The sequence below is a fragment of the Lynx canadensis genome, chromosome D1 (genome assembly GCF_007474595.2).
Source record: "Lynx canadensis isolate LIC74 chromosome D1, mLynCan4.pri.v2, whole genome shotgun sequence".
NCBI lineage: Eukaryota > Metazoa > Chordata > Mammalia > Carnivora > Felidae > Lynx > Lynx canadensis.
The window spans coordinates 3,931,228-3,952,390 of record NC_044312.2 but is presented as its reverse complement, the minus strand read 5'-3'; the positions used below and the strand labels follow the sequence as shown (position 1 = coordinate 3,952,390).

General features: G+C 41.3%; 1 protein-coding gene across 5 annotated transcripts in view; it reads right to left on the bottom strand.

Annotated features, from left to right (window-relative positions):
- The window catches only part of GRIA4 (glutamate ionotropic receptor AMPA type subunit 4), a 408,729-nt gene that overhangs the window by 51,334 nt on the left and 336,232 nt on the right, over positions 1-21,163 (bottom strand). For 4 of the 5 annotated variants that reach the window (XM_030332393.1, XM_032594963.1, XM_030332394.1 and 1 more), the window contains exons 9-10: positions 10,803-10,913; positions 2,699-2,905 (exon numbers count right to left, since the gene is read on the bottom strand). In XM_030332393.1, the coding sequence (XP_030188253.1) occupies positions 2,699-2,905; positions 10,803-10,913 (318 nt within the window). Of the gene's footprint in view, positions 1-2,698; positions 2,906-8,252; positions 9,448-10,802; positions 10,914-21,163 lie in introns of those variants that run through there. The other variant, XM_030332403.1, reaches the window with a different exon arrangement.

Below are 21,163 nucleotides of genomic sequence, written 5' to 3'. Positions count from 1 at the left end.
CCTGAATGAGTTAACTCTACAAAAGGAAAGCAACACGGAGAGAAACAAGGGGGCCCTCCTGCATGTGAAAGTAGATGTGAGGGAGGCCAGACCTGGGATGTCCGATGAGGGTACTTGTGACGTCTGCAAGAGGATAGTGAACAGAGGAGACAGACCTGGGCTTTGTCTGCTACCCCTGGAGATGGTCCATAACCTTTCGGCGATTCCCGGAAGGAAGTAGGCAAAGGGTCTCCTGCAAGCGCTGCATGATACCGGGGTTTTCTAGGGTCTCTGGGACAAGGCTCATGAACTGGCATGTCACCACACAGCACAGGTAATCCTGGTGCCGGCCGGCCATGGGATATGCCTGGAAGAACATTCCCGTGGATTCAACTCCACGCACACGAGTCTGGCAGGACCCAGCAGAAGGGCCACAGAGGACCACGGAATGGACTCGCTGGGCGCACAGGTGCCACAGGGGGAGAGCACCTGCCAGGAGCGGGGAGATCTGCGCTTGGGGCCACCTCCTGGTGGTGCACTGAGGCCGCACGTGAGTGCTCCACAGGACACTTATTCCTGACAAGTCCATCACAAAGTGTGCAGAGAACATGACAACAACAACGACAACAACAACAACAACGGGTTCAAGGTGAATCCTTCTGCTTGTCTAAGGAGCTTTGGTAGCTAGGACAGAATGGGTGTTTCACCCCGGGCCCCGGAACCTGGACGTCTGTTGTACGTGTTCGCAGTAAGAAAGTAAAATAACTCAGAGGCAAGTGCAGACTTTCCAGACACCTGGATGCATACTGACTCCACAGAAAGTGTACGAGACACATGGGAGAAGATTCCTTTTGGGAAAAGCTCAAGTGGCAGAGAAGAGACAATTTAAACCCTGGAGGATTAACTGGTGAGTGAACATGATGAGAACTGATAACCACTAGGTTATCTTCTCTTTCTCTTTGACACCTGCTTGACCTTGGGACTTTCCGTTACTGTGGTGTGTACCACGGATACAACTTTTCGTTACCTATGCTACTCTCTAAATATCGCTCATTTTTGCTACTTGAACCGTATGGTCAGAGCCCTCGCAAAGGGGTGAGCCTGGGTTGCCCAGTGGGTAGGGGCTCCGCGGAAGAGAGAAGTAACAAATGCTCTAGAAAGAAACCTAAGCTTGTTACGCCATCCATGACTAATTGGTGATCCAAGTAGGATTTTTTGAGATGAAATACCCAATAGTGATCTCTGAAGGAAATGAATTCTTGTAGCTCTAACAACCTGAATAATGTTTATACTTAAAATCTACTTATTGTATCAAAAGTTAAAAATATTACCAACCGTCTAAAAAATTACCAAGGAACACCTGGTTTAGGGATCCTTTTTCTTTCGAGCTTGAAGCTCACTATCAAACCGCTGATGAGCCCTGTGGTAAAATACTTTTTTGATTCTTTAAAACTGCCAATTTTTTTCACCTTCACTTAGGGCACCTCACTGGTCAATAGTTCTTATAAATGGATATAAAACTAACTGATTGCTCTTTAATGCCAAACAATTTCCTCTTCTGCTGAGGGGACAGCCACAGGCCTGGACTGGTTGCAGAAAGTTGGTCGCTGCATGGTGTGATGTGCAGGGCGCAGAATCGTGACTAGTGGATTGCAGTTCAGGCTTGGGAACGGGGCCCCTCAATAGACCTCGGTTATGTCCTCAATCGTTCCATCATTATTCTCGTCTAGGGAAGGATGGCTCTCATGCAATTATCTCAAAGGCATCTTGTGAGGGTGAATCAGACAGGGTGTGCTCTGAAGGAGAAGTCTGTGAAATATGAATTGTCTTCTAGGAAATTTCTGAGTACACCTCAGGTAGACACAGCTTGCTGCGAGCTCTCGGGTTGGTTTCTGGACTTTGGTAGGATCACGCATCACCAGCACTTGGTAACCACTGGTTTCATTTCGATCCTTTGCAGGGACAGCTGAAGAAACTGATCTTGTTCTGAGTAAGGCAGGAATGTCTACACAGAGTATGCCCTTGGCGATAAACTGTGTGTACTTCGTATATGGTGAACTCACAGGGAAGGGCTCCCTCCACCTGTTTTCACATGAGGCCCGCTATGAAGTATGTTCTAGCTTTTTTTGTTTTGCTACATCGAAAAAAATGATGCCACTGCACAAAGTTTAAATTTACTATGTTCAGCAGGACTGTGAATATTTTATAGATGCTAAAGTAATTTCATGATTGCTTCACCAAATTACACAAAAGATATTTACCAGTAAGTACAAGCAATGGGGATACAGAGAACTACTTAAAATAAGGTCTTAGTTTATGCTGTTGAAGGAAATCTCTCCCTTCAATCACCAAGTAACATAAATAAAAGATTTGTTGTGCGGTTCTTAAAACAACATAGCTATGACAGAACAACATCAGGCAAGAGAATAATCATCACAGGTACTGAAGTCACCACTTTTTTTTTTTAAATAGGACATCATATTCTAAATTTTTTATCTTTCTAGATTTTGAAGTTATGAGGTATTAACTTCTCTCATTATTTGGGAATGGCACCATAACGAACTAGAGAAACGTCTGAACATCGTATATGCCTCTCTGAATGTTAACTGCAAATTTAAAAACAGTAATAGGTCTTTAGAAACAGATATGTGCCCGGGCGGGGAAAAAAAAAAGTTTCAGGTTTATGTAAGTAAATTCTTCAGTAAGTTGATTTGCTTACCCCATAAACAAGTTCTCCTACCATCCCATTCCAGATTTTTGTGTCTGCGTCCCTCGCTCCATATTTTCCATCAGGGACAATGGCAATTTTATACTTGATACCAATATGTTTTGCAATTTCAGATGCCAAATCTACACAGTATCCTTCATACTTGTCATTTCCTTCAAACATTTCGTGATTTTTCTTGTACATAACATATGGGGATTCCTATAATGAGAGAAGTAGAACTGTAAAGGGGGAAAATATTAAAACATAGCAAAGTCTTAAACTTTTCAACCGCAGAAGTTGACAAAATGACTGTATTTAGTATTAGTACACACATTGGTTTTGTGTGGCGAGAAATCAGTAATAAAGGATGAATAGAGAAATATGCTTACAAGTATATTCGATGGCTTTATATTGGATACTGAAAGTGAAATCTTTAAAACAGTTTTCTACTGAGTGACTGTTAAATATCTAGCACTGTGACAGGAAAAATAAACATTAATAATTGTCGAGACAGGCATAAACTGTCATCTTTGGCAATGGGATTAGTATTCTAAAATATCTCATGAAGTTAGAGACCATTTAGTAGTTAGTCAAGGTCACAGGTCTCCATATTCTGCATCTGGTTTAGGCCACATTCAACTGTGACCTCCTTTGGGAAAAGAGCTAGATGATTTTTCTTTGCTATCTAGCATTTTGCTGGATGCCTCTCTCAGAGCAGGTGCTAGCGAGTTCAGTGAAGAAATGAATTAAGAGCTTAAAAAATTTATATACTTATTTGCATTAAATCACCTTTCCTAACATTGTCCAATAATTTTGCTTTCATTAGAGTTTAATTAGGGTCGTGTGGTCCATGAAATTTTATTCTATTCTAAAATATGTCTCCGATGAAAACTAATAATTCCCCACCCCCCAATATGACAATCACGCCCTTCAAGTCATATTCCCATTTAGTTTTTGAAGCAAGTAAGAAAACAGGATGAAGAATGACTGTGAAAACCCTTATAATATGAAAAAGTTTACTGGTGGCTAATAATAGTAGACAGTTTTCAATTCATACACACACACACACACACACACCCCTAAACCAAATGATTTGAAGGCCATGAACTAGAGAGATAAACTAACAAACACCTGATTTTATAAATGAAGACTAAAGCCACCAAAAGACAGGTGTGGTGAACATAGCTGAGGTGTGCTGGTCACACCTGATTTTTTAGACTTTTTAGCCATATGCAGACAAGAAGTGACTGCTTTTGGCCACAATGTCATGGAAATCATGGATTTATAACATTGTACTGTAACAGTCACGGAGTAGTTTTCACACAACTCTTTTCTTCTCCCTCAGCCAGCGTGTTAACTAGCAAAGTTGAACGTGGCTCTTGTGACTCGGCGATAGATGGTATTTCACCTTGCATAACATGGCAGTTTCTATACTACTTCTGATTTTTAAGGACTTTGCAAACTTGGAAACTACTTTTGAAAATTTAATAAAAATGTAAATGACATGGTCCGTAATTTTCTCTCAGAGATGCCCTAAGTAACTCTCCTGTGGGCAATTGTCTAGGCTTCGTCCTTGAATACTACTGCCTTATGTTGACATAGTCAAGGGACCCAGAAATCTCCTGCCTCTTTGTAATTAATGAATAATTTAACACTGGACTTGGGTGAAGAAACTTTCTCTACCTATAAAATTAAGGCAACTAATTGTCTCTTCTTTAGATAGATGAAAACGGTTTGGTAGCTTACAGAAAACATTCTCCTGTATAATTTAATTAAATTATAAATGTGGTTATGAAAATTGGTGAGTTGTTGCAGAGCAGTGTTAATTTCTAAGAGAGTTTATAAAATATTGGTAGCTACAAGGAGCTAATACTTTCCTTTTTTTTTTCTTGTGACAGCTAATTAAAACATGGGAGAATATGTAGAGAAAATCAAGAATTACACATTTATAAAATACACCTGAAATTGCTTCATGGTTACCACTTATAACTTTTAGTAGAACACACTTAAGAGTTTTCAAAAGTTGTACCGCTATGGCTCCCATGTGGTGCTAAGGTTGAAGTTCAATTCTAAAGTGTCTGCAATACTTGAACACTTAAGTATTTTAGCCTTCATATACATATATGACCGTATCAGTTCATGTGCACATGATTCTCTAGCTGGTAATCACATCTGTGCTGCTAAATTCCCTCTACATTATATAGTGAGCAAGTTGCTTTAGGAAAAGCTGTGTTTCTACTGTGTACTCAAACATTTATTAAGCACCCACTGCGTGCCAGGCAGTGGGAACGAGGAGGGCAAAAATAAATAAAATATTCCTCTTGTCCTCTTGTGATTAAGATTGTAATTCTTTGTAAAAAGGTGGTGGAGGACAATGATAAAATATAGTCGTGAATGGGGCGCCTGGGTGGCTCAGTCGGTTAAGCATCTGACTTCAGCTCAGGTCATGATCTCACAGTTTCTGAGTTCGAGCCCCGCATCAGGCTCTGTGCTGACAGCTCAGAGCCTGGAGCCTTCTTCGGATTCTGTGTCTCATTTTCTCTCTGCCCCTCCCCCACTTGTGCTCTGTCTCTCAAAAATAAATAAAAATGTAAAAAATATATATATATAGTTGCGAAAAATATTAGTAGCTCCGACTTACTTAGTACATGCGAAGAAATAATGCGAAGTTCTTTAACTGTACCTTTCATTTACTTTTCACATTGATATTTTGAGACAGGCACTTCCCACTTCTCAGGCAGAGAATTTGAGGCTCAGAGAGGGTAAGCAAATCATTCCATTTCACAGAAGTAGCAGAAGTGGGATCTGAATCTCTATTTTGAAGTATATGGAAATTGTTGAAGCTCTTACTGCATCTGTCAAGGTGTGTGCAGCTACTTGAGATTTGTGATTTAACTAAAGAGGGGACAGGTGTAAGTAAGGATGTGGATTTCTGTACTGTGAGTGAATGAAATACTTTATATGAAATTATAAGTACACAGTGTAGATAAAACCTCCCCTTATCTCCTCCTATTGTCTGGTACGTATAAGGCACTCAATAAATCTGAAGATTTCCTGGTGGAATTGTGCCCCCTAAACAGGAGTATCAGGGCAAAGTAATTATATTAGAATTCCTGATTCAGGTCTTCAAAAGGAAAGTGACTATTAAGTGCTAGGCTATCTCTTCTGAAACACACACGTGCAAATCTAAGTAAAAAAATACCTAGCTTTCTTTTTTCTTTTTTCAGTTCCCTTTTTGGACAGAACGGGCCTGTCAGGGTCTTTGAGCTCCTGCCAAACAAGCCAACAAAGACTGGAAGACCTTCAGCGTACTGAAGATGTTGACTAGAGATTTAGCGAGACTTTTTGCACAGGTAGGGGCATGCACAGGTACTGAGATTCAGGTGTGCGGTGCTCCAGTGTGAGAGAAACAAGATGATCACCCTCAGGAAGGTGGGAGAACAGGTGGAGAGAAAAGCGAGGCTTTTCTTGAACAAAAGATCTCCCGGTTGCTCAGCTCAACCCAGCTTCTTTGCGAGGGTCTCATTTTGCTTTTCTTTCATATTAAGTCCACATGAGTAGCAGATCTTCAACACTCTCCCAACCTCGTCCTTTGCACCAACCCAATCTGACAATTTGCCCACATGTAGCCCTTCTACCCTGCATACTTGCGGAGGATTTAATACAAGGTTTTGGGGGCTACTATGCCTGAAGAAAACACCAAATCTTCTCAATAGAAAAGAAAATAGAGTCCTGGTTAGTCATTAAGGGGGATTTGTGGGGCGTCTTTGATATGCAGCCTTATGGAGTCCCGGGTATTGAACTGTGAATAAAAACGGAAAGATCAGACAAGCAGAATATAACCACTTAGTTCTGCCTTAAGAGTATAACCTTCCATCTTTATTATCAACTACTGTGCTCTTTGGGACAGTAATTCCTCAGAAGTTATTTTAAATGCATTACTTCTTAGTGATTATGAGTTTATGACTACAATTTCCATAATGGGTAGTGTTCTACATCTGCTCTGCTATTTCAGGAAAGAAATCAATCCCTGTCTAAAACTGCTACATCAGGGCTTGCTTATGAAAATGTTTGTGTAAATGAATTAAGATGATTTTCAATCGATAAAGTATTTTCCTACTGAGAAAAATTTTGGGGGTTATTTGTATTTAGTAGAAGTAAAACTGTTGAAAGAGATACTTATTAGAACGTTTTTAAGATTTTCTAAACATCATGAATATAAACATTACAAGCACTGTTGAAAAGAGTTAAAACAATAAAATCAGTACTATCAACCAAAGTCAGTTGCTACGTGATATTTCCTTTTCCCTGAAGAATATTAATGGATGTAGATAATTGATCCCATGGGTAAAATTCTTAAAGGTGGGAATTAAAAGGTTATTATTCAATTCAGAAAAAAATGAATAAATTGGATGGCTGCACGATTTTAAGTTCGTTCAAAATAAGGTATTTCAAAACCAACCGAGTGCTAAGCCCTTCAGAGGCAGGCATATGTATGGGGAAGTTAGTATTTAGTACAAGGGAGAGAATAAATACGTCTATGTTTTAGTGCATAGGTCTATGTACATGTGCATATATTATATAAAATACGTGTGTACTGTTATATGTGCACATGTATATAGACAGTGCGTATCTATAAAATCCTAGAGAAAATACGAAACATCTAACAAAAGGTATAACAGAGTAACCTCTGGAAAGATCATGTGTGATAAGTAAAACTGCTTTCAGGTTTGTAACATAATTCTGATGCTGTAGTGAATAAATCTGGATGTACGTATGCACAATCTTCCTCAAGGTTTGTTACGTTCACAAGACGGTAAGAAATACCTTCTAAGCTGAGTCATGCATCATAAGCATTGTTTAGCTTCAGAAGTGAACATGCAGGGGGAAATGGGCTCGGCTGAAATACCGCTTTATCTCTCCTTTTCCGGAGAGTTCCGCAGCCCGAGTAGTGAGATCACAGACGGAACCACCATTCTTGCTCTTCTCTACGGCACTAATGCCTTTTCCTCAACCGCGCGTCCTCAAACCACATGGTGCAGACCTGGCTTTCTTGGGTTGTTGACAGGAATTGTTACTTAGAATTCAGAAAGGTAGGAGGGCTCAGAGTCTCATATACAATTACAGACTTTATAAAATTTTTATAAGTTTTGGTCACTAAGGCTGACAGAAAACAGTGGGCATCTGAACTCAAAACTTCAGACCTTCCAACTCTGTAGTCCTGACCCTCATGGGAGGGCACTACCAAGTTTACATTTCATGCACGTTCAGCTAAGGTGCTGTCAGCATGACTATATTCAGGTGGAACAAGCCATTCAAACGGAGACCCCACTCTAGATATACAACACGGTTCTAAGGGGAAAAAAAACAAATTTTACCAGTTCAAAAAGCGGAAGCCACACTTTACTTGAGCATGAGATCTAAGATACTCATCTACTGCCTGTTGTCTGCTTTCTCTCACTAGAATATCAACTCATCTGAGTGCAGGGTTTTGTCTGTTTTGTTGTGCAGCATATCCCGTACCCAGCTTAATAAATATTTGTGGATGAATAAATGAATTTCTCAATCAATTTTATTTAACAGCATGTATCATTACAATGTATTGACACATAAATAACAACATACACAAAGGAAAGACAAATGGGAGAACAGCAACGCCATATCAGTTTTGATCAAAACGAATGATTTCCAGGGCCACAACACTCTCAACCTTCCGTGTCTGGGTACGTGTCTCGTGCACGTTACAGTGTCTAACCAGTGCCATCTGTGTTGGGAGTTCTCAGTTGAATTTGGGAGATTTTTACATGTTGGTGCCAATATCTCATTCATCTACAAGGAATCATATTTTGTTCAAAATGAACGAGATGGTGGAGTGGTCATAGGTCCCGGGTGACCATTTTCAACAAGAGCACACACAAGGAACACTTTGAGGGAAAAGATTCTGGGATGTTTTTAAATTACCGAATCATTATGCAATTGCACAGCCCAGAGGTATTACTATAGGAAGATTACATTTTTATACAAAAGACAAATACGAGTATTGCACTGTTTTAATAGCAAAAATATTGATATCACTGTCAAACAACAGTTAACTTTACAGAATATTCTTTACGTATATAAGAAACCACTGAATCTCAATCACTGTAACTTATGTTTTGGTAGCATGCTTCCTGAAAATGAGCCATGCTTGCAAGGTGATTCAATATTCTGGTTTCAAGAATTAGATCTCCCGTGCCTTTAATAACATGGACGAAAAGGAGACTGTCTACATTATACCTATAATGCACATGAAAACACTTTATTTCACATAGAACAGGCAAGATTTCAGAGAACCTTTAAAGAAAACAGCTGTGTATACTCAGAAAACAAGCACACAAACTCAGAGATATTTACGTTTAGAAGACCTTCACTTGGAATTAGAAGTGACAGAATTCCACCTTTCTGTACAATGCCCTCGTTTCAAGATAGGGGAATTGATAGGTCAAAATTACTGAGTGATTCTTTTTCGACATCTACGGATTTTCTTGAGAAAGAGGATTAATTCTTCTTTTGTTCTAGTATCTCGGAAAAGTCACAGAACTTAAAAAAAAATTTTTTCTGGTAGTCCAGAGCTGGTCATCCAAGAAGAATCCCACATGAAAAATTAGCTTAAATCTACTACACAGGAGAACAAGACGTGAGCCTTAGTTAGGAATGGTCGAACAGCGTGGAACTCATTTCCTTCTTGATCAATTTCTTAAAATAGGATTCTTCATCAGAGGCTGAAAAGAGGAGGACTGTACTGAAGTACGACTTTCCATTACTGTGTCTTTTTTAGGAAAAGAAATTTAGACGTGTATATATATATATATATATACATATATATACTATATATATTATATACTGCTTTTCAAGTCCCATGCAACTGTTACACAATTAATTAGAAGGTGTATATTTTGCACTCTTACAAAAAAACTGCTGTAAGTCGGTTTGCATTCTAAAATCATCAACCTTCAATCAAGGCTTGGCAGATTAACAGTAAACTGCTAGCTGGTGATGCAACACAGAGAAAACGAATCCCAGCACACGGAGGCTGCTTTCTCTCTGGCATTTTCTCACGCTTTGACCTCAGGGCCAAGAGTTTTGGAAATAACTTGAAGTTACTAAAAACTAAAGTTACATAAGCTAAGAGTTAAATAACATAAAATACTTCCACTTTATTTAGAGGAAGGGCTTCATGAATTATTAAAAATGTGTTCTGCCTAACGAGACAGTGAGCTGAGGATATAGGTCACCGACTGTTCATCTCCTTTGACCAGCATTGACTCTAAAGGGCAGGCTTGACTTTAGGGGAGAAGAATATACCAGATATTCTCTATTATTTAAAAGGTATTTTCATTAGGATGGCTTTGAGAAAATGTCCTTAAAACTTGGAGTATTTTTCATTTTATGATGTGGTGGAATGGAGCAGTCGTATTTTTCTTAAATCTTAAGAGAAGTCCAAAAATTATACTGCGTATGTGTCAGTGGTCAATGAGAAAAATAATCGGTGCAAAACACCCTTTCCACGTGAAAATTAAATATAAAATAAAATTTTGAAAGCATTTAGTTCTATAAAACATGCTCATTAAAATCTTTACATTCATATCCCCACTATTATAAACAGACAATGCAAATCACTATCCAATGATTAAACTACTTGAAAATTATCCATTTGAACACTATTAACTATTATTACATTGATGTTTAAAAAAAACAGTAACAACAGTAATATGGTGTTTACTACCAGATATTTTTCTGTGATTGGCTGCTGCTTTTCTCATGTTCATTCTTGTGTCCTTTGGAATGTTAGCATTTCATCCATTTCTAACTAGAGTGTGACAGTTTCAATTGTTAACATCTGAGCATTTTTCCAAGAACAACAGTGCAAAAAAAAATAATACAAATGAAAGTACCGAGTGTACTCAAAGCTCAGGACAAACCTATTCAGGGCCCTCAACGGACTCCCGTGGATCATGTGACCCATGACCCATGCCACCACACGTATGATGCAGCGCTCACCCTGTTCCCCATGGCTGGGGAATCAAATCTGCCTGTGGACAAGACGGAACAGCATAAAGCATAGACCAAAACTTACCATAATTGTGGTTACAACCACTGTTCTGTTCTCAATAGCTGCTGTGTCATTGCCAAGAGTGGGCACGTCCTGAATCAAGACTAATTTATCCATATCATTCCAGTAACCAACCTGCAGAACAGAGAAAATTGTTGAAGACGCATTTTAGAATAGTCTTCTCCAGCTCTTTTGGGAACAATGAGGGGTATTAATAAGCAGGCAAATTTAAAAAGGAGATAAAAAGAAGGCTTTGGGAGTTTTCTTAGTTGGCAATGAGCCGATTTTTCTGATGTTAATGATACTGCCTGGTTGTACATTTGGCAACTTCACAATATACCATCGGGGAGTGGCCACGACATTGGGGAGGAGGGGTTCAAAAAAGAATAGGGATACAGATGGAACACCATTTTATGTTGAGCCTCTCTTCTAGTGGGACTGTCACCTTCTAAAATTAATTTACATGGTTTTATCAATGTTACTGGTTTTATCGTAAAGGGAATATATACGGGTTCTTTTCTTTTTTTTTTTTTTTTTTTTTTTTATATGAAGTTTATTGACAAATTGGTTTCCATACAACACCCAGTGCTCATCCCAAAAGGTGCCCTCCTCAATACCCATCACCCACCCGCCCCTCCCTTCCACCCCCCATCAACCCTCAGTTTGTTCTCAGTTTTTAACAGTCTCTTATGCTTTGGCTCTCTCCCACTCTAACGTCCTTTTTTTTTTTTTTTTTTTTTTTTTTTTCCTTCCCCTCCCCCATGGGTTCCTGTTAAGTTTCTCAGGATCCACATAAGAGTGAAACCATATGGTATCTGTCTTTCTCTGTATGGCTTATTTCACTTAGCATCACACTCTCCAGTTCCATCCACGTTGCTACAAAAGGCCATATTTCATTTTTTCTCATTGCCACGTAGTATTCCATTGTGTATATAAACCACAATTTCTTTATCCATTCATCAGTTGATGGACATTTAGGCTCTTTCCATAATTTGGCTATTGTTGAGAGTGCTGCTATGAACATTGGGGTACAAGTGCCCCTATGCATCAGTACTCCTGTATCCCTTGGATAAATTCCTAGCAGTGCTATTGCTGGGTCATAGGGTAGGTCTATTTTTAATTTTCTGAGGAACCTCCACACTGCTTTCCAGAGCGGCTGCACCAATTTGCATTCCCACCAACAGTGCAAGAGGGTTCCCGTTTCTCCACATCCTCTCCAGCATCTATAGTCTCCTGATTTGTTCATTTTGGCCACTCTGACTGGCGTGAGGTGATACCTGAGTGTGGTTTTGATTTGTATTTCCCTGATAAGGAGCGACGCTGAACATCTTTTCATGTGCCTGTTGGCCATCTGGATGTCTTCTTTAGAGAAGTGTCTATTCATGTTTTCTGCCCATTTCTTCACTGGGTTATTTGTTTTTCGTGTGTGGAGTTTGGTGAGCTCTTTATAGATTTTAGATACTAGCCCTTTGTCCGATATGTCATTTGCAAATATCTTTTCCCATTCCGTTGGTTGCCTTTTAGTTTTGTTGGTTGTTTCCTTTGCTGTGCAGAAGCTTTTTATCTTCATAAGGTCCCAGTAATTCACTTTTGCTTTTAATTCCCTTGCCTTTGGGGATGTGTCGAGTAAGAGATTGCTACGGCTGAGGTCAGAGAGGTCTTTTCCTGCTTTCTCCTCTAAGGTTCTGATGGTTTCCTGTCTCACATTTAGGTCCTTTATCCATTTTGAGTTTATTTTTGTAAATGGTGTGAGAAAGTGGTCTAGTTTCAACCTTCTGCATGTTGCTGTCCAGTTCTCCCAGCACCATTTGTTAAAGAGGCTGTCTTTTTTCCATTGGATGTTCTTTCCTGCTTTGTCAAAGATGAGTTGGCCATATGTTTGTGGGTCTAGTTCTGGGGTTTCTATTCTATTCCATTGGTCTGTGTGTCTGTTTTTGTGCCAATACCATGCTGTCTTGATGATTACAGCTTTGTAGTAGAGGCTGAAGTCTGGGATTGTGATGCCTCCTGCTTTGGTCTTCTTCTTCAAAATTCCTTTGGCTATTCGGGGCCTTTTGTGGTTCCATATGAATTTTAGGATTGCATGTTCTAGTTTCGAGAAGAATGCTGGTGCAATTTTGATTGGGATTGCATTGAATGTGTAGATAGCTTTGGGTAGTATTGACATTTTGACAATATTTATTTTTCCAATCCATGAGCAGGGAATGTCTTTCCATTTCTTTAAATCTTCTTCAATTGCCTTCATAAGCTTTCTATAGTTTTCAGCATACAGATCCTTTACATCTTTGGTTAGATTTATTCCTAGGTATTTTATGCTTCTTGGTGCAATTGTAAATGGGATCAGTTTCTTTATTTGTCTTTCTGTTGCTTCATTGTTAGTGTATAAGAATGCAACTGATTTCTGGACATTGATTTTGTATCCTGCAACTTTGCTGAATTCATGTATCAGTTCTAGCAGACTTTTGGTGGAGTCTATCGGATTTTCCATGTATAATATCATGTCATCTGCAAAAAGCGAAAGCTTGACTTCATCTTTGCCAATTTTGATGCCTTTGATTTCCTTTTGTTGTCTGATTGCTGATGCTAGAACTTCCAGCACTATGTTAAACAACAACGGTGAGAGTGGGCATCCCTGTCGTGTTCCTGATCTCAGGGAAAAAGCTCTCAGTTTTTCCCCGTTGAGGATGATGTTAGCTGTGGGCTTTTCATAAATGGCTTTTATGATCTTTAAGTATGTTCCTTCTATCCCGACTTTCTCAAGGGTTTTTATTAAGAAAGGGTGCTGGATTTTGTCAAAGGCCTTTTCTGCATCGATTGACAGGATCATATGGTTCTTCTCTTTTTTTTTGTTAATGTGATGTATCACGTTGATTGATTTGCGAATGATGAACCAGCCCTGCATCCCAGGAATGAATCCCACTTGATCATGGTGAATAATTCTTTTTATATGCTGTTGAATTCGATTTGCTAGTATCTTATTGAGAATTTTTGCATCCATATTCATCAGGGATATTGGCCTGTAGTTCTCTTTTTTTACTGGGTCTCTGTCTGGTTTAGGAATCAAAGTAATACTGGCTTCATAGAATGAGTCTGGAAGTTTTCCTTCCCTTTCTATTTCTTGGAATAGCTTGAGAAGGATAGGTATTATCTCTGCTTTAAACGTCTGGTAGAACTCCCCTGGGAAGCCATCTGGTCCTGGACTCTTATTTGTTGGGAGATTTTTGATAACCGATTCAATTTCTTCGCTGGTTATGGGTCTGTTCAAGCTTTCTATTTCCTCCTGATTGAGTTTTGGAAGAGTGTGGGTGTTTAGGAATTTGTCCATTTCTTCCAGGTTGTCCAATTTGTTGGCATATAATTTTTCATAGTATTCCCTGATAATTGTTTGTATCTCTGAGGGATTGGTTGTAATCATTCCATTTTCATTCATGATTTTATCTATTTGGGTCATCTCCCTTTTCTTTTTGAGAAGCCTGGCTAGAGGTTTGTCAATTTTGTTTATTTTTTCAAAAAACCAACTCTTGGTTTCGTTGATCTGCTCTACAGTTTTTTTAGATTCTATATTGTTTATTTCTGCTCTGATCTTTATTATTTCTCTTCTTCTGCTGGGTTTAGGCTGCCTTTGCTGTTCTGCTTCTATTTCCTTTAGGTGTGCTGTTAGATTTTGTATTTGGGATTTTTCTTGTTTCTTGAGATAGGCCTGGATTGCAATGTATTTTCCTCTCAGGACTGCCTTCGCTGCGTCCCAAAGCGTTTGGATTGTTGTATTTTCATTTTCGTTTGTTTCCATATATTTTTTGATTTCTTCTCTAATTGCCTGGTTGACCCACTCATTCGTTAGTAGGGTGTTCTTTAACCTCCATGCTTTTGGAGGTTTTCCAGACTTTTTCCTGTGGTTGATTTCAAGCTTCATAGCATTGTGGTCTGAAAGTATGCATGGTATAATTTCAATTCTTGTAAACTTATGAAGGGCTGTTTTGTGACCCAGTATATGATCTATCTTGGAGAATGTTCCATGTGCACTCGAGAAGAAAGTATATTCTGTTGCTTTGGGATGCAGAGTTCTAAATATATCTGTCAAGTCCATCTGATCCAGTGTCTCATTCAGGGCCCTTGTTTCTTTATTGACTGTGTGTCTAGATGATCTATCCATTTCTGTAAGTGGGGTGTTAAAGTCCCCTGCAATTACCACATTCTTATCAATAAGGTTGCTTCTGTTTATGAGTAATTGTTTTATATATTTGGGGGCTCCGGTATTCGGCGCATAGACATTTATAATTGTTAGCTCTTCCTGATGGATAGACCCTGTAACTATTATATAATGTCCTTCTTCATCTCTTGTTACAGCCTTTAATTTAAAGTCTAGTTTGTCTGATATAAGTATGGCTACTCCAGCTTTCTTCTGGCTTCCAGTAGCATGATAAATAGTTCTCCATCCCCTCACTCTGAATCTAAAGGTGTCCTCAGGTCTAAAATGAGTCTCTTGTAGACAGCAAATAGATGGGTCTTGTTTTTTTATCCATTCTGATACCCTATGTCTTTTGGTTGGCGCATTTAATCCGTTTACATTCAGTGTTATTATAGAAAGATACGGGTTTAGAGTCATTGTGATGTCTGTATGTTTTATGCTTGTAATGATGTCTCTGGTACTTTGTCTCACAGGGTCCCCCTTAGGATCTCTTGTAGGGCTGGTTTAGTGGTGACAAATTCCTTCAGTTTTTGTTTGTTTGGGAAGACCTTTATCTCTCCTTCTATTCTAAATGACAGACTTGCTGGATAAAGGATTCTCGGCTGCATATTTTTGCTATCTAGCACCCTGAAAATCTCGTGCCAATTCTTTCTGGCCTGCCAAGTTTCAAAAGAGAGATCAGTCACGAGTCTTATAGGTCTCCCTTTATATGTGAGGGCACGTTTACCCCTTGCTGCTTTCAGAATTTTCTCTTTATCCTTGTATTTTGCCAGTTTCACTATGATATGTCGTGCAGAAGATCGATTCAAGTTACGTCTGAAGGGAGTTCTCTGTGCCTCTTGGATTTCAATGCCTTTTTCCTTCCCCAGTTCAGGGAAGTTCTCAGCTATTATTTCTTCAAGTACCCCTTCAGCACCTTTCCCTCTCTCTTCCTCCTCTGGGATACCAATTATGCGTATATTATTTCTTTTTAGTGTATCACTTAGTTCTCTAATTTTCCCCTCATACTCCTGGATTTTTTTATCTCTCTTTTTCTCAGCTTCCTCTTTTTCCATAACTTTATCTTCTAGTTCACCTATTCTCTCCTCTGCCTCTTCCATCCGAGCCGTGGTGGTTTGCATTTTGTTTTCCATTTCCTTTAAAGCGTTTTTCAGCTCCTCGTGACTGTTCCTTAGTCCCCTGATGTCTGTAGCAAGAGATTCTCTGCTGTCCTGTATGCTGTTTTCCAGCCCAGCGATTAATTTTATGACTATTATTCTAAATTCACTTTCTGTTATATTATTTAAATCCTTTTTGATCAGCTCATTAGCTGTTGTTATTTCCTGGAGATTCTTCTGAGGGGAATTCTTCCGCTTGGTCATTTTGGATAGTCCCTGGTGTGGTGAGGACCTGCAGGGCACTTCCCCTGTGCTGTGGTGTATAACTGGAGTTGGTGGGCGGGGCCGCAGTCAGTCCTGATGTCTGCCCCCAGCCCACCGCTGGGGCCACAGTCAGACTGGTGTGTGCCTTCTCTTCCCCTCTCCTAGGGCCGGGATTCACTGTGGGGTGGCGTGGCCCGTCCGGGCTACTTGCACACTGCCAGGCTTGTGATGCTGGGGATCTGGCGTATTAGCTGGGGTGGGAAGGCAAGGTGCACGGCGGCAGGGGGGGCAGGCTTAGCTCGCTTCTCCTTAGGTGATCCGCTTCAGGAGGGGCCCTGTGGCAGCCGGAGGGAGTCAGATCCGCTGCCGGAGGTTTGGCTCCGCAGAAGCACAGAGTTGGGTGTTTGCGCGGAGCGAGCAATTTCCCTGGCCGGAACCGGTTCCCTTTGGGATTTTGGCTGGGGGATGGGCGGGGGAGATGGCGCTGGCGAGCGCCTTTGTTCCCCGCCAAACTGAGCTCTGTCGTCCGGGGGCTCCGCAGCTCACCCTCCCTTTGTCCTCCGGCCTTCCCGCTTTCCGAGCAGAGCTGTTAACTTATGACCTCCCAGACGCTAAGTCGCGCTTGCTGTCGGAACACAGTCCGTCAGGCCCCTCCGCTTTTGCCAGCCGGACTCGGGGGCTCTGCTTGGCCGGCGAGCCGCCCCTCCGCCCCGGCTCCCTCCCGCCAGTCCGTGGAGCGCGCACCGCCTCGCCGCCCTTCCTACCCTCTTCCGTGGGCCTCTCGTCTGCACTTGGGTCCGGTGACTCTGTTCTGCTAATCCTCTGGCGGTTTTCTGGGTTATTTAGGCAGGTGTAGGTGGAATCTAAGTGATCAGCAGGACGCGCGGTGAGCCCAGCGTCCTCCTACGCCGCCATCTTCCCAGAATCCCCTATACGGGTTATTTTCAAGCAAAAAAAAGTCTTGCATATTTTTGAGGCAATATAGAAATAGTTTTGGGTTTTACATAAGCTAGCCCCGGGGTAAAAGCCTGACCACTTTCTAAAAGGCTACATACATCAGAGATTAATATTAATGAGCAGTATTTTCACATTCAAAGATAACACTTAAATTTGTATTCTTGCATTTTTACATCCTTGTATTACTTTCTCATTTGGACATGAAACAAAGTCCTTTCCATAAAATCTATTAAGTACTTAGTTAAGTACTTTACAAAGGAATGAACTGTGACGGGGTCCTAAAGGAAATCCAGGGCTCTTTGTATCATGTAGACCATGAAGTAACAGGAATAGCCACCACTTGGGCTGCTTGCACTGGGACACACACTGTGTCCGATGTGTTTTGTTTAGATGCATGGAAGAGTTTACACACACAGCAAATTCAGAAGTAGGTGCATTTACGAACCAGATTTTGGAGATGAGGGCCTATAAAAGAAGGTTAAATACACTGCACTCGGGAATACTCCATGGGGTCAGAATTCAAAACGCAGGTCTGCAGGACACAGAGTCCACACACTTTGCTATTAGGCTCCACAACCTTCTCAAACAGGTGTTCACTTAATACTTGCTTAACTTCCTTCCTGAATTTCTGGATGCAGGTGATCATACTCGTGTCTCCAATAAAATTTATGTAATTGCTTACTGGTCTCATTTGTTCCAGTATGTTCTGGAAGTCTCTCCTGCTTCTTCCAAGCTTCTTAACTATTGTGTTAGTATTTGTGAACATAGTAAAATGAAGTAAGGATTAACATGTCAGAAAGAAGCACCATATTATTCACAAATGTTGCATGTATCATCATAGGGCAGACAGAGGAAACTGACTGTCATTAAGAAGGTTTGACACAGTTCTTAGTTTGATCTGAAATCATGAACGTACAGCAATTCAGCAATTGTTTTCAAGTGTCCGAAAGAATCTATTTGTACCTGATGTTTATTTAAGAACTCAGTTAAAAAGTTAATTTAAAAACAAGTATGCCTCTGAGACATACACACACATCCTCATAACCCTCAATTCCTATGTGTACTTAAAAAAAAAAGCAACATGTCAGTTAACAGGCTTCCAGTTAATTCTCCTTTCCGCATGACAATTATAAGATGTGAAAATAGGTTTTACAGTTTAGCACTTCGTTAAGAGGCAGCCACCTTCCAGGTCCCAGCAGCTCATTGTCTAGGAATGGCATTTTTCTTTCTTAATGAGTTCCCACAACAGAAAAAACACAGATTTGGGACACATCCTGGAGAGTCCTCAGATGTTGGCAAGACCCTGACATTTTGCATTTAAAAATGGCCTGCGGCTTCATGACTCTCGACCCTTAAAAGACAAGTGATTTAGAAGTGCTGACAAGTTAAAGTAATAAGCAAAATTTTACCTAAGTGGATGTGTTTGCCTTTTATTTACTTGCAATTCTGTGCAAAAAGAAAGCCAGGGCTTGGGGTATGGGACCATTCATGGCAAATCTCATTAGACCATGGACTCACTGGGAATTGAGTCAATTAGAGCGGACAGTGATATAGGGGTCACCTCCTGAAGAAAGGAATCTTAAGAGTTGGGACCTAGAACCTCACGTGAGATGCAGTTTCTCTCTTTAGTTCGTCACACCATCGGACAATGTACTAGCAACTTTTCCCAAGCCTGATCTCATTTAATCAGATGGGGAGCTAGGCATTTTTCCTAGAGACAGAAATTGGGGGAAGGATACTTTTGTAACGCTAGAGCAAAAATAGGGAAGCATTTAAATCACTAAAACGGCAGCGATGTCAGAAAAATATTTGTCTTCTTTGGACTCCTAAAGGCGAATTGTGCATAAATATTGCCATACTATGAATAAACATCTCTGTTTCTACAGGGGACCTTGACTGCGATGTAGGGATCTGGTGAGGACTGAGGGGCCATGAGGAGCCCCTGTTGTACTTAAAGCTTGCTCCTGGGAGGGCTGATAAGACCAGACATGTCCCCCCAAAATAGGAATCTCATACCAGCCCTAAAGAGAACTCTTAGAGGCCCTGGGACTGACAGGGTTTCACAGCAATGAAGAGAGTGAGCTCTGGAGCATGGTGAACCCTGGTTTCCACCCCATCTCCACGTCTTTCTAGCTGAACATCGCTGGGCAGGTTAGTTTCTACGAGCCTTACTTTTCTTTAAAATGAGAATAAGCAGGGGTGCCTGGGTGGCTCGGTCGGTCAAGCTTCTGACTCTTGATTTCGGCACAGGTCACGATCTCGTGGTTCAGGGGATTGAGCCCTGCCACCGGGATCTGTGCTGACAGAACAGAGCCTGCTTGGGATTCTCCCTCCCTCTCTCTCTTTCTTAAAAATAAATAAACTTAAAAAAAAATAAATTTAGAAAAAATGTATCTCACCTCCAGGCTGTTGTGTGGATTAAATGTAGAAATGCACATCAGTTTTCCATTTTGGTGTGTGGGATGTAACCTGCTCTCAAGAAATACAATTGTTCCGATTAAAAATCCCTGCACCAGGCACATCTGGTTCCAGGGCACTTCCTGGGGGTCAGTGGAGTGGAAAGGTCCCACCGCACCCAGGAGCCAGCGTTTCTGAAAGAGCGTCGTGGCTGCTCTTTAAGGAGTCTCTCCATCAGTTCCTCTGTTACAGAAGTCACGGAAACTGACGGGCAGACCTTCTGATCTATTTTCAGAGACAGCTCCCTTGCCGGCAGCTGTTCCATTTACAAGAGCGATCGCTCAGTTTGCAGAGTGTTTCTCGGCGTGGCTCGTTTTTAAGTTTGATACTCCTGACAGAAGGCCCAAGTTGCTCGCTGCCACGGAAAAACGAAGACGGATGAGTCTACCCGATTTTACACTTCGTATTTCTTTTAAGGGTTTTGGATGGATGTCAGCTGAGTGGGAAGATGTTCACCACTCTCCCAACTTGCTCTTTAACCTTCGCCGCCAAAAACCTTAATTGCCGTTAGCGTCACGGTTCAACAGGCCATGGAAGGATTCAGTGCCATATACAGCTCCCTTGCTATTACTGCCAGCTACCACCAGCTTCCTTTTTATCCTTTCTTTTACGGAGAGGTCATTCTACTCTCTGTACTTACTGTTTTGTGAAGTAGGGGGTGGTCTTTTGCATTTCGCAAAGCTTCTGTTTACATGGCTCCTCTTGCAAAGTCTGGTGTGTGGCCGGAAGGTGCGCCTGGAGGTGAGCCACTGTTGTTAGGGCGGGGACTCTGTCCGCTCCAAAGAGGGGAGAAGCACTTGCCCCAAACGGGCTGCCGCCTTTCTTGTCGCTGGCTGTGTGTGGACGCAGTGGGTCCAGTCGGTGTGTACATGGGGCTCACCACGTTTCTTCCTGGGAGCACATCTCATTCCCTTGCCACGGGTGGTGTCCTTGGAGGGGCCCATGGGGCAGGCCTGTTCCGCAGGTGCCCTGTCACCTGCTCTTCCTGACCTGCTTCGGGTTCTCACCACGTCCAGCCTCCCTGTCCACCTGTCCGAACGCTGGTTTCCTGCGTCTAAAGCCTCCCTCCTCGACACAGCCTTCCTTGCTTTGTCTTCCTCCAGCTGGAAGGGATCTCCTCCTCTTTAGGATTTCCACATGCCTTCTTTTTAACTGTCGTGGAAATGACCATATTCTACCGTGCGAGAAAGTAAACTCCTTTGGAGCAGGACCACTCGGGTGGGGTAATAATGTAGAAGGTTCTGACGTCAGACACATCTGAATTAAAGTCTTCGTTTTCTCATTGCTGGGCCTGAGACAAGGAGCTATAACCTGTCCGGCCGTAGTTTTCTCGTTGGAAGAAGGGAGCTCATAGTACTCACATTACAGGTTTGTTGGATTAAGTCATACCAAGTCCAGTGTTTGGGACACAGCAGGCATTC